The sequence below is a fragment of the Triticum urartu genome, chromosome 5A (genome assembly GCF_056163025.1).
Source record: "Triticum urartu cultivar PI428250 chromosome 5A, HENAU_Tu73, whole genome shotgun sequence".
Classification (NCBI taxonomy): Eukaryota; Viridiplantae; Streptophyta; class Magnoliopsida; order Poales; family Poaceae; genus Triticum; species Triticum urartu.
In genome coordinates this window covers 545,922,657-545,936,872 of record NC_141877.1, presented here as the reverse complement: position 1 = coordinate 545,936,872, position 14,216 = coordinate 545,922,657, and the positions used below count along the sequence as shown (strand labels likewise).

General features: G+C 44.1%; 1 protein-coding gene across 2 annotated transcripts; it reads left to right on the top strand.

Moving 5' to 3' along the window:
* The first annotated feature begins 7,376 nt into the window (after positions 1-7,376).
* On the top strand, positions 7,377-10,915 carry LOC125556615 (B3 domain-containing protein Os03g0620400). 2 transcript variants are annotated; one of them, XM_087521641.1, is made up of 7 exons: positions 7,377-7,624; positions 7,776-7,915; positions 8,761-8,932; positions 9,133-9,323; positions 9,406-9,895; positions 10,005-10,201; positions 10,337-10,915. In XM_087521641.1, exons 1-7 carry the CDS (start codon positions 7,387-7,389, stop codon positions 10,607-10,609), a joined length of 1,701 nt encoding a protein of 566 aa, XP_087377767.1. In that variant the 5' UTR covers positions 7,377-7,386; the 3' UTR covers positions 10,610-10,915. The 2 variants fall into 2 exon arrangements, with proteins under 2 accessions (XP_087377767.1, XP_048575264.2); XM_048719307.2 differs by having other exon boundaries at positions 7,393-7,624; positions 8,761-9,055.
* Positions 10,916-14,216: the final 3,301 nt, after the last annotated feature.

Below are 14,216 nucleotides of genomic sequence, written 5' to 3'. Positions count from 1 at the left end.
CCATAAGGCTGTGAAGCATATTCTTCGATATCTAGCTCACACACCAACACTTGGATTATGGTACCCCAAGGGCTCGGTGTTTGATCTTGTTGGATATTCTGAATTTGACTATGCTGGTGATCGTGTGGATCGCAAGTCAACATCTGGTACATGTCATTTCCTCGGACGATTTTTGGTCTGTTGGTTCTCGAAGAAACAGAACTGCGTATCACTATCTACTGCTGAAGCTGAGTACATTGCCGCTGGTTCTTGCTGTGCCCAATTGCTATGGATGAAGCAAACTTTCAAGGACTACGGCGTCAACATGAAGAATGTACCTCCCTTCTGTGACAATGAGAGTGCCATCAAGATTGCTCACAACCCAGTTCAGCACTCGAAGACAAAGCACATTCAGATTCGTCATCATTTTCTTCGTGATCATGTGTTGAAGGGCGACATTTCTATTGAGCATGTGAAGACTGAAGAACAGCTAGCCGATATCTTCACAAAGCCCTTGGATGAGAAGAGATTTAGTAAGTTGCATTGTGAGCTAAATATCCTAAAATCTTCGAATGTTCTGTGAAAAGGACACTCATCCTAACACTTATGCAAAATTGATGACTTAGATGTGCAACACATGAAGAAACGTTTTACTTCAATCAATGAAGAATAACACTCTTAGTGTGAAGAAATTAATGAAGAATTTGATTCTCAGAACCCTACGTTAATTGTACGCAGTGTCTGAAATCATCATTCTTATACGGTGGGTCACGCCACCACCAAAAGTTGACATTCCTCAAATTATTCATATTCTTCAACTTTGCATAGTCTTCACTGGTTTCGTTGTTTTTCTTCATTGGCTATATATATATATATGAGTTTATGTCCTCTACAGCATTCACTTATTGCTATTTTTTCAGGTTGGTTTTCTGCTAAGTGAATGTGATCGGACCCTTCCCCTCTATGCTATAGTCAACCCAATCTGTTCACAAATTCTTCATGTGCGTTCTATTTGAAACTCGTTCAAAATCTTCATTGTGTCCTTGTCAGCCTAAGAAATTGCGAACGGAACTTTAAAACTAATCTTATCCAAATTTTCGGTTTTGCTGCTCAAAATGTTCCGCATCCCACGATAAATTTTTAATTCACCCACGATCTTACACGATCTCCACTACATAGTACGTGGGTGACACATGTCGTGCGAAGGAGAAGGGTCTGGGGCACGTTCGTCCAAAATCTTCGGGCGAACAGTTTTTCACTGCTACTATAAATACCTCCTCATCCCTTCCTCACTTCCTTTACTTCGCTCAATCTCTCTCTCCCACTCGAGCTTCCCAAACCCTAGCGTCGCCGCTACTCCATCGTCGCCGGTGAGGAAGAGCTTCACTGCCTCGACCTCGTCGTCGTTGTACTCGCGCCAACCGCGGAAATCTTCACCCTCCGCCGCCGCCATAGACGTCTTCCTCCGCCAAGTTAGGGCGTGGAAGATCTACACTGACGAACTCCACTGTTGCACCTCACTGTTCGTCGTGTTCTTCATTCAGGGTAATTAAAAGTTACTTTTACTGCCCTCTTTGATTCGAAGTTTCTCTACAAAATCTTCAAAGGTGTTTTATTCTTCAAATCTTCACACACTAAACACCTCACATGTCATCTGTTCTTGATTTGTTTCTCTAAGCATCATTTTTCTTCAAGATTCCTCAATTGTGTGGATCTTCGATCTATATAACTCTGGAACCTAAGACAAAGAACGCTTAGTGAAAATCTTCAAGACTCATCTGGTCAAATTCCTCTAACTTGTTCTTTTTGAAAAACCTTCTGAGAACGCATATGACCTCTCCAAATTCCTCGCAACTATACTCTGTTCACAGGTACACATGTCCGCTGCTGAATCACTAGGTTCTCATCAACTTAACTCATTTGCAGCGTTCCTCGAAGAAAAGTTGCATACTTCTTCAAAGAATTCAATTGTTCAAATTTCTCAACTGAAGAAAATGGCTGACGGTAAGAAGCCACAGAAGGGAGGAAAGAGGCCTGAGGTAAATACAGCGTTTGAAATCCCTGATGACATATATGCTGGGTACTGCACACCTACTGAGGAAACCAAGAATGAGCGCAAAGTGCGCATTCAGAAAATAGAGAGGAGATGGGCAAGAGAATGGAGGGAGTACACATATGTCACTCCTAAGTACATGAAAAAATTCGCACTCAATCCTCCATGCCCAAGAGCACCACTGGCACCTGGCCAAATAGCAGATCCCACCAGCCTCAAGCGCGGTGAGGACTATCCTGATGAATGGGCCAAGCGCCAAGGCAAGTTGGCTAAGCAAGCCAAAGAAGCAGTGAGGAAATTTAATGAAGACTCTGCTGCTGCCTCTGCTGAGGCCTTTGCTGTCAAGCCAAAGAAGGCTATGTCAAAGAAGCCTGCGTGCAAGCCAAGTGCTTCACCAACAATGCCTTCAAGGCCAAGTTCCTCAGCAATGCCCTCACGGCCAGAATCATCAAAGCCCTCAAGGACAGACTCTTTAAAGTCCTCATGACCAATCCCTCAAGTTGATCCTTCAAAATCCTCAGCACTTCCTCCAAAGTCCTCAGCTGTTCCGATAAATTCTTCAACACCTGTGCATCTCGCTTCGTGCCAAAGGACTGCCGGCATCTCCATTGCCTCAGGTGTCTCAGCTAGTTCCTCAGCTGCACCAAATTCTTCATCTGGCCCCACTCCGCTGAAGACCAAGGCCACTACTGGACGAGGTCCACGCCCAAGTCCTCAAAATAAGCAAGTCGCTTTTCAAGTGCCGTCTGAAGAAGATGAACTTGCAGAAATCATCAGAGACAGACAAGTTAGGGCCGCTAGAGCCAAAGGCACACCTGTGCCACTGCTTTTGGATCCCAAGCTGATCATTGACTACATTGATCTCAGGCACAAGGACCCAAATACTCCTATGCCTGACTTCAAGCTGACACCTGGTCAAAATCACATGCTGACTCACTTCATCCAAGAGGAGAAGTGGAAGTATGACCAGGCCTGGCAGATCAAGAAGGCCTAGTACAAGAAAGAGAAGTTTCTGAAGACCAACGTGGTCAAAATGTCGACTGATGAACTCATTAAAATTCAGTCTGAAATCAAAACCATCAGTGACAACTTCAATGCTTACTATGCTGATTGGAAAGGAGCCAAAGTCAGGTTTGTGAAACTGACTTAGAAGTTCTCAAATGTTGCTGCCCTAACGCAACAGGAAATTCCTCAGGCTGACGGATCTTCTCAGCCGACTGAAGAACATGCCAGCACCACTGATGACAATCAGGCTGCTGAAGAAAATATGAGTTCCAGGGCTGATGACTGCATTCCAGCCATCGAAGAAATTGCCAGGGCATCCACTAGTGGTGCGCCTGAAGAAACTGAAGAAATCAGGAAAACTGCATCAGTTGTGCTTGAAGAAAAACTAACCAGATTCCTCAGCTGCTCCTGCACCAACTTCTACTCCAATCCTTCCGTCTGCATCAGATGTGAAGAAGACCAAGGCTGCAGAGCGTGTTGCAGTGAAGAAAAGGAAAGCATCAGTTGCTTCAGATTCTTCAGCTCCGAAGAAAATGAAGCCTATGACAAGTTCATTTGCACATCCAATTAATGCTGTTCCCATCTCAACCAGGCCATCAAAGGACCTTATTCCTTTTGATGAAGAATATGTCATCCCCAGCGGGTCTGATGAAGAAACTCCTTCTGCTGCTTCATCTGAACCGTTGGATGAAGAAATTGAAGTGGATGCGATCCCTTCAACAACTATCATCTCCTCGCCCATGCCTTAGTTCACAGCTGAAGAGGCTGGCGTTGAAGAAATGGAAGATGAAGATGTGGACATTGGCTGCTCCACACCCATAATCATTGATGAATTCTGAAAAAGTCAGCATCCAAACTCTCCAACGTTCACCCCTCTACAGCAAATTCCTCAGTCCCCCACACAAACTGTTCACATGGGCTCTGAAGAAATTCATCCCACTGCATCTGTTCATGAGGAAATTCCAGCCACTAGCGCTGAAGAAACTGATGCTGCTGAACAACCAACTACGCAGACTTCCACTGAGGAGGAATCAGAAATTCCTTAGCCTGAAGAACCTGCGATTGAGATTCCTGAGGTCGTGATGCAACTCACTGACACTCCTCTGCCGAAGCCAAAGGATCCATTCTCATGCAAGCAAAAGTTCAAGGCTGATGATTTCTTCGTCGAGCACGTATTCTTTGAAGATTACAACCCATATGACTCTGCTCGCATTTGGAAGAGGCGTTTCTGGACTGCTAGTCAAACCAATTTCTATTCCTCAGTGCTGTTCAACAAGGAGAAGATTTTCTACCATGAGCATATTCCTCACGTGGATATGGAATCTCTGTCGTGCTTCGCACCAGTCCTCAGTGTTCTTCACGACGCTGGACTGCTCAATTTTTGCTCTGACATCTGCGATTGGAATGAAGAACTGATTCTTCAATTCTATGCAACGCTGCACATTACCGGAAATGTTAAATATGTGAATTCATGGGTGCTGGACTGGATGTCTGAAAACACTCACTACACTGCACTAGCCTCTGAATTGCTTCGTGCTCTACCACTCAGTCCTCCCCTTGAAGAAGCTCGCTGCATCTACAGTGAACCTGAGCTCACATATCATTACATGCAAGTGCTGATGAAATCTTTGAAACCAGGTCAGGCACCACGAACCAAATTCCTCATGAAGGAATTGCTCTACGTGCCCAGAACAGTCTATCGTATTCTTACGAGGACAATCGGTCCTATCAAAGGCCACGACTCATCTGATGAGAAAATTATTGGCATCATGAAGAATCTGGTATTCAACATTGTTCATGGCATTCCTGTCAACTATCATGATTTCTTCATGAGGACTATGGCCAATGTTGCACTGTCTCCGTTTGAGCTGAAGCCTTATGCACCTTGGATCATGAGATTCCTCAGGACAAGGTCTTCATTCAACTACAAAGCTGATTTTCAGAATCATCTCAGCTACTTGCCCCCAATTGAAGTCCTCAAGCAGATATATTCCTCAGTTGATGGAAAGGGCAAGGCACCAGCTGTAATTGATGAAGGCATTCGTCCATTGGATGGTCAGTTTTGCAAAGCTGCATCTTATTCCACCAATGATGACTCTGCCACACATGACTCTGCCAATGCTCCCAAGTCCACTCCTCAAGCCACTGCTCCGCGCGTGATGACAGACCGTGAACTTCTGCTTAGTCTTCACCAGAAGGTGGATCGAAATCACAAATGGGTTAAGCGTCAGTTTGGTTCACTTCTTCACAACATGACTGCCACACACAATGCAGTGAAGAAAAACCACTACTACCTCCATCAAGTCTTCGGTCGCACCTGGGCAATCCTGTCACATCTGTATGGTGAAGAAGATCTGAAGAACATGGGTCTTAATGAAGATTTTGACTGGTCTGCACCTCCACCGAAGAAATTCAAGAAGGTCAAGGTTCCTTCTCTGGTGGCCAGCTCATATTCTTCATCGCGCGACACTGATGAACATGAAGATTTAGACGACACTGCGACAGGCCCTACATCAACCAACGACCCCAACAACGCTGGCGCTCCTTCATCAACTTGATTATCTTCAGGGCGTTAGTCCTCAGTTTCGATCCTTTTGGTCATTTGATGACAAAGGGGAGAAATTTGAGTTAGTCTTCAAGCGGGTCTATTTTATCGCCCATATACAATGTTTTTTTTTCTAAGTTACAACTCTCGCGCTGATTTGTCTGAGACGAAGTTCTTCTGGTCTCTGAGGAATTTGTCCTGACTCAGGAGATAGGAATTCGCCAGTGCTGATTGCCTACACAGTGAGGAACATGATAGCCCTGAGGATTTTGGTACTCAAAATTCGGACCGTTGCTGTGCTATGCACCAGCTGTTCCAAAATATCTATCCACCTAACGGTCATATCATTGAAGGGCATTTATGTCTTATCATGTCGGGCTGCTCCCTAGGCTATAAATAGCCCCCCCTACAACCACTAGCTGGTTGAGGCTGCTCCGAGAGAAACTGACACTTGTCATTTGAGAGCAACCCATCCTCCGAGGACTTTGAGCGAAAATCATCAAGTGAGGAAAAACCAAAAATCCAAAACCCAAACACCTACAAACCCCAAGTGATTGAGCATCACTGAAGAGATTGATCCTGAGTGGATCCGACGCTTGTTACCTTTGAAGACTGTGCTTCTTCCAGACGGTTAGGCGTCATGGTCTAGAGCATCCAAGAGGAATTGTGGATCGCTGGGTGACCAAGTTTGTGAAGGTTTAGAAGTCGCCTGAAGACTTACCACGAGTGATTGGACGAGGTCTGTATGACCTTAGTTCAAGGAGAATACGGTGAGGACTGGGTGTCTTGGACTAAGTATCCTTGACTGGGTGTCCGGGACTGTGTGTCCTCGAGTTTAAATACTCAGCCGCTCCAACCAGACGTACAACTGAGACAACAGTTGGAACTGGTCTACCAAATCATTGTCTTCACCGAGCTTACTGGTTCTATTTCCTCAACTCTTTCATTTTCTCATAACTGTGTTGTATGTTTGTTCATATCTGTGTTTGAAGACTTTGACCGAAGACTTTTTCAATTTTATCGGTTCAATTTCTTCAGTCTGTTTGTCTTCATCCTGTGTTATCCTGTGATTACGCTTCCTGTACTCTGTGTCTGTCTTCATTTCATCATGATGACTATGCTTGTATTCTGTTATGTTTACCTTTGAATACTTATTCCGCTGCTAGTAGTTCTTCGCTAAGAAATTTCCTCACTAGCAAATTCCTCAGTGAATAATTTCATAAAAATCGCCTATTCACCCCCTTTAGTTGATATAACGCACTTTCAACCATCCTAGTGTGGCTAGAAGGGATCCAATGATCATCCCATATATTAATTCTCTCACTGGAACCAATTCGCCAAATGTGACCTCTTCGAAAAGTCTGTAGCCCCGCCAAGATGCTTTGCCATGTATAAGATGACCCCTTTTTGGGTCCTGCTTTAAGAAGATTCCCATCAGAAAAATATTTAGACGGCAGAACTTTGGCACATAATGTTTCAGGATGTGTTAACAGCCTCCAGCTTTGTCTTGCCAACATCGTCAAGTTAAACGCAAGGAGATCCCTAAATCCCATACCTCCCCTGACTTTTGGTATGCACATTTTCCACCATGCTACCTAGTGCATTTTCTTCTCCTCCTCTGTATCTCCCCACCAGATTTTAGTCATCCATACCGGTCCGGACAAATTTAGTGGCCACCGTTGGAGGGTAAAAAAAATGTACAGACTGAACTGGTTTTTTTAAAAGAGTTTAACCGGTGAAAATAAGATGAGGTGGCCGTACACGATTCACCGTATCTACCGCGGTGGGTGAAACAGTAATTGAGATGGAGAAAGACCGAGAGGGGGAAAGGAAGCGAGGCGACGCGCCGGGCGCTCAGTGCCACCGCCCGCAGTTTCCCCTTTGGGCTTGGGAGCTCAGCTCAGCTCACTGCGCCACTGCCGCGGACCCACACCCAATACGATCAACCAAAGAAAAGAAGCAGCTTGGGGTCCGTCCGTCTCTCCACTCTGCACGGCGGCGGCGGCGGCGATTCATGGACGCGGGCGAGCTCTTCAACCCAGGTGACCCCCATCCTTCTTGATGCCCCCGACCGGAGAAGAATGCGTCCTTTTCTGGCCAGAAATTTCGCTTTCTCCTTGCTTTGGGAGACGCCGGCCGCCTTTTCTTGACACCACCGCCTGCGGCGGTCTCCGTGCGTGCGTCAATGTGCAGACCGCGGCGGGGCGCACGGCGCCGGCTGCGACTGCGGGGACTGCGAGGAGTGGAGGCGCCACTGCTACTGGAACCACGACCACGGCGACGGCGGCACCAAGCAGTTCCTCCTCTTCGCCTCCGACGACAAAGATAATCTGGTAACAACCCCTCCCCCCCCCCCCCCCCCCCCCCCCCCTCTCTCTCTCTCTCTCTTCCGCTCTCGTCGGTCGATCGATTCAGTTTACTCTGTACGTTTCGAGGATGAAGGGTCCGATTTTAGAGTTTTTTGTTGGGTGTGCTCAAGATTCCGCTGAAAAAATCCTTAATTTAATCAAAATGTTGTTGCGTGATGGATGCTAAAATCTGCCTGGGATAAGTTTGTTTCACAACATATATGTATAAAGAATGCGTACTGCAAGTGAAAAAGAAAAAAAATACTTCCAATGCTGCTAAGGTTTCCTAGAAAGGGGTTTTCAGGATTTGGGGGTGTTCATTGATAATTTCACCAGGAAAAAAATGTTTAATTTCATTCTTAGCTTTGTCGTGTGCTTGAAATAGAATTGCTTCGGGATATTTTGCTTGGAAGAACCGACTCACAACATATCAAGAGGCAGCAGGAAAACACTCTGTACATGTGTGTCAAACTAGTACGTAGTTCATACTGCAACTGAAGCTACAACTGAAGCTAGCTAGCTCTTATGGAGATTGAGAATTAGTAAAATGCTGCCTGCGTGTGAACCTCTTATGGAGACAATTACTATGCAGCTACACACCATGAGTCCACTCGTTATATCTTAATGTTCATCAAGACAATTTGGTAATTAACTCGTGTCATTTAATTTGTATGTTCCGCGCAGATGAGTCTTTGTTTTGTTTGTCCATATCCTCTGCTAGGGCATGCAATCTGAATTGTGTCTGCATTAACTGCAAATAGTGTGAAAATCAATGCGCACAAACACTGAAACCTATATCTGACTCTTAACCAAAGTGAATCTTTTGACAGTGCATACCGCGGGAGGTCACAAGCCAGCTGACAGATCTGATTCCCGACTCCGAGCCTATCAAACTTGAAACTCCTGATGGCCGCACATACAGTGTCGAATTCGCCAAGTATGTCCTCATAATTCTTACGACTGGGTGGCGGGACTTTGTGGAAGCAAATCACATACAACAAGGTGACCCCATGCTGTTCGTCTATGGTGGGAATTCAACCTTTAAGGTTCACATATTCAATTCACCCGGCCGCAACAAGTTTTTGTCCTCTTCTGAACCACCTTGTGATCATCATGTGCCGAGTGGTAAAATGGATTAGTCTTCAAGTCCGGTGTCTTCTCTATGTTTTTGTGATAATTCTAACAATTTGCTTGATGTGCAGAACAAGTGGTGCCTCATCCTGAACATGTTGATAGCTCAGCCCACTTTGGCTATACCATGTTGCCCGGGAGCTTTGTAACCAAAGCACAAGATGATAAATTGCTAGAATGGGCTAATACCATCAAGTCTGGATTTCCTCTTTTTGTGGCAGCCATGGACGAGAGCAATGTCAGCTTGAACGACTGCCATGTTGTAAGTTGGATCATGTTTTTCCGAATCATTTCTTGGTTATGTAAGTTACTCACCTTGGTTGTCTCTTTTTTGGTACATGCAGTACATACCGTTGTGGCTCGTGGGGCAGTTCAAAGAGGAGGTGGTCAAGATTGTAGCCCCTGACAAGAGTACATACGTTGTTGGAGCAAAGAAGCACAATGATGATCAAATCGTACTCCAATCTGGGTGGGATAGGTTTGTGACTGATCAGCGCATACAACAGAATGACTTCCTCATTTTCATAATTGAGGGGGGGACTCGCCTCAAAGTTCTCGTCCTTGACCCAAGCGGTAGTGAGAAAACTTTTGCCATGGGAAACTCTTCCAAAGTCCAAGAAAAGCCACCACTCCCACCTACAGTTACTAACCTGAGTTCTGAGGACAATGAAGTTGCTGACCTGAGTTCTGACGATGAAGTTATTGACCCGAGTTGTGACGATGATGAAGTTGTGGGAAAAGACACCACAGCGTCAAGGAGGGAGCAGCCGCTACGAAGTTGTCGTGCAAAAGCTGAAACGATGGCTTCAACATCCTGCCCTTCTACTAAATCAGGTCATAGTATATAAATGTCCTGTGCATTTCTTTCCATTTGCCATATTTTAGACGATCGACTTTGTGGTTGTCATATGCTCACCACAAGAAAATATGGCATGTTTTTCAGGGCGCAAAGCTGGCAACTCGAATGAAGCCGGTTTAAAAGCTCCTATGCCCAACAAGTCATACATATTATCCGAAGGGGCGAGCCTAAATAAGCAACAGGAGGAGAAAGTTAAGGAGAAGGTCCGGGCGATTGGATCTGATTTCCCTGTGTTTGTGAGGGTGATGACGGTGCACGCTGTCTGGAGGCCAATACAGCTGGTGAGTTGAGAACTTCGGATAGCACGTGCAGTATGCATAGTCCATTTCTCATCCAAAATCTCCCAAATTTAGAACCAGTTTGTCGCTGTCAGCCTGAGATTCGATCGCCATCTTGACGCACTTTTGTGTAAACAGAGATTCTGCGTGGAATATGGTTCAGCATGTCCTCTCCCGCTCCAACAAACACCTCTCCTACTTGGGATAGAGGGTAGCGATATGCAGTGGCCTAGCATGCTGGTGGTCAAAAAGTATAAGAAGGGGTGGTGGATTTCCTCGTTCTGGAGCGACCTTGTCTTGGAGGCCGGCATGGAGGCGGGAGACATCTGCCTCGTCGAACTGGCAGACAGGAGCAGCGAGAGGCTCAGGATGACGGTCCATCTGATCCGCAAGTCAGAAATGCAGCTCTAGTTAGTGTGTGTGCGGTCTGTAGTATGATGGCTTCAAACTCAGCTGATTATGCCTTCCCATGACCTGATGTTAAGCAAACTCTCTACCAAGTATGTAATGCAATCTGGGGAAACACTGAACCCTCCTTGACCCACATGTACTACTGCTGCTGCCTCTGCTGCTGCTGATTGTTTTTCTTGTTGTAGATGTAGACAGATTTTATGTTATTGCTGATTTCCGTTTCGGTAGGCCCCCTCTAAACACATCAACAGTTGTGATTACCTCATACCTCTTCATAATAAAGGGCACGACGGTCGTTTTCTGAAAGTATGTCGTCCGCATTAGGGCCAGTTTTTTTCGGCGATTCTCCCAGAATCGCCCCCCTCTCCAGCTTCTCTCAGAATCGTCACTCCATATTTTTTTTACAATCCTATCTAGTTAAGGTCTAATTAGGTAGGATTGTAAAAACATATGAAGTGGTGATTCTGGGAGAAACTGGGGAGAGGGCGATTCTGGTAGAGTCGGCCAAAAAAACTGGCCCTTAATATCTTAGATACACGGTCTGTGTACCAACGAGCGTGCCGTTACTACCACGCACAACTGGGCTGGCCCACCAGACGCTAGGCCACTTGCCATTCAAAGCAAGACATAAAAATCGTGGGAAAAAAAGGGCACACTAGGCCGGTGCCATTGGCGTTTAAAATAGCACAAACTATATAACAACACACTAGGCCGGTGCTCAAAACCAAGAGATCTCCAAAACCAATCCATCGACCCATCAATCTCTCGGGAAATAGTTCTTCTTATTCGCACTCGATCTAGCGACCTCTCGAATAATAAAGCTTGTAAAAAAACATGGGCGGCCAACTAGACTGTACATATTTGTTATGGTTAGATGAAGGGAAATAGCCTTTATGACTTCAACTTTCTATAAGTATATATATATATATATATATATATATATATATATATATATATATATATATATAAATTAATTGCAGGCTTCCTGCCATTGTGGAGATATTTTCTAAAATGCCAAAACGCCTCGTTCACTTGAGGCATGTGAGGAAACACCTTTGTTGTTTCTAGGCGTTTCACCAAAATGCCTAAAAAAATATTAAGGCTACTAAAAAGAACACCTCAAAATAATTTTTATGCACGCAGCCTGTCACAGAAGACAACTTGATCCAGTCGGACGTTTTTCTCTAACAACATAGGGCCATCTTAGATTTTGACATAGGGACCTCAATTTTGATGGACCGGCCCTGGAACACACAAATACCCCAGCTCTAAGGAGGAAAAACGTTCATCGATTTGAAATAAAAAATCACGAATTTGACAAAGAAGCTCGCAAAATTGAAAAAAGTTCATTGATTTAAAAAAAAGTTCATAAATTTGAAAAAAACATACAAATTAAATACTTTATTCACGGGAGGCCGCCCGACTGGGCCAATTCACTGTCATGCGCGGAAACATGGAAAAACAAAATAATAGTTTGAAGTACCTGTTTAAATTATGATTTTAACTATATTTTTCAAACATGACATGGATGCCTACCATGGGCATGCCATGGCATAAGTTCAGGTCATTTAATGAATGCCAAAAAGACACCATATTCAATGGGGACGAGACTTGCCTGCTTCCCCAGCGTGCGCCTATCCGTGCTCCCGCATACGTGGCATGATTTGATTGGAACAAAATAAGACCCGGCCCCACCCCCTTAAAATCAGGAGGGAGATGATTAGATTAGAAAGAAAAAAAGAAAAAGACATCCGTAGGATCAAGTGGGAGCACGGATGGGAGCATGGGGAGGGAGCAGGCAAGCCGTATCCATTCAATGGAGGGTGTTCGGCCGGAAGGCTCCATCTGAGAGCATGTTGTTTCCCGACATTCTTGAAATGACCCCATTTTTCCATGGCCTTGTATGACCAATTCAAGGCACCATGTCAATTTGTTTTGATTTTTGATAAATTTTGTATTTTTTTGGAGATTTCTCGGTAAAATAGACGGACAAATGGCCGGACGTGTCGCAACTTGCAATGTGTGTCAAAAATCGTTCAAATCTGACACGGATGCCTACCATGGGCATGCACATCTGTTTGCAAAATTTTTGGTTATTTCAAGTGTCCAAAAATGTCAGGTTTGAACGATTTTCAACACCGTATGCAAGTTGCGACACGTCAGACCATTTTTGGTATTTTTTGACTGAGAAAACAACAAAAAATGCAAAAATTGTCAAAAACTAAAGCAACTTGGCATGATACCGTTAATTGGTTATATAAGCTCATGGAAAAAAATTGGTGTCATTTGACGATGCCAAAAATGTGCTCCCAAACGGAGACCTCTGTCCTACCCAAACGCACTCCATTGAACATGGTATTTTTTTTGGGACATTCATGGAATGACCTCAACTTTTTTCCAGTAGGTGGGCATGCCCAAGGTAGGCATCCGTGTTAGGTTTGAAGAAAAAGTATTTAAAATCATAATTTATATAGTTACGTAAAACCGTTATTTTAATTTTCCCTATTTTTGCGAGCAACAATGGGCTGGCCTAGTCGGTCAGCCTCCTGTGAAAAATTATTTAATTCGTGAACATTTTTTCAAATCAATAAACTTTTCAATTTCACATTTTTTTATCAAATTCATGAATTTTTCAAATTGATTAACTAATTTCAATTTTGCGAACTTTTTCATCCTTGGAGCTAGGGCTAGGCATAAAAATTTAATATACGTATGATTTTAGGAGCATGTATGTGGTACAAAATTTCACTGAACTTAATTTCCTGAGAGAGAGAGAGACCCTTAATTTATACTCGCATGATTTTAGAAGGACATGTAATTTCCGCTGGACAGCTTTAGCAAACAAACCGGAATCAATTCCGTTTATTACGTGCAAACTACCTATGGGAAACCACGTTGTGAAGTCAAATGCAACCAACCAAAGCTTTCTCATCCAAAAGAAAAGTAGGCTGAGAAATTAACAATAATAAGATTAAAAGAATAGCCAACACAACAAGTGCGCTGTCCTAGTTGGTTACCGTGGGTGGAAGTAAAATCAAGAGGTATGGATTTCAAATCCTACATCATGCATATACCTTTTGAAGTTTAAAATAAATGAGCCAGGTCCAGGAGGGAGGGATTTGGATTGGTTGTGTACGTCTGCAACTAGTACGTGACACATATCAAGGAAGTTAATTTCATGTCAAATATAATGCTAATCACATAATAACACGCAAATAGTATCTCACTTAATATCTACGTGTACTTCATATACTTCCAAATTAACGTGCATTGCACGTACATATTGACTAGTGACTAGTCTCTACTACTAATAAAAGAGCAAACATTAACTTCTCTTCACGCACCCCATTAAATGTACATAGACCTATTACCACCCTATGATTAGGCCCACTAAAATCAATCTAATGGTCAACCTTAACCTCATATGTTGTTTGGGGTGCACTTAATAATTTACACACGGACGGACCATTCCACCGCAGAGGAAATCACCTCCACGCAGCTCCCAATCATCAATCACACGCAGGGAAACAAATAACTTCTCATCGATGCATCATACCATGCTGGGAGGGAACACCTGAAATCACGCATCATCAGGAAGGAAACAAAA

Excerpts from the sequence above, each read along its gene's own strand:
- LOC125556615 (XM_087521641.1), top strand. The coding sequence starts at position 7,387 with ATGGAGAAAGACCGAGAGGGGGAAAGGAAGCGAGGCGACGCGCCGGGC. Across the intron at positions 8,933-9,132 it reads AGCAAATCACATACAACAAG|AACAAGTGGTGCCTCATCCT; the intron begins GTGACCCCATGC and ends CTTGATGTGCAG. Across the intron at positions 10,202-10,336 it reads TCTGGAGGCCAATACAGCTG|AGATTCTGCGTGGAATATGG; the intron begins GTGAGTTGAGAA and ends TTGTGTAAACAG.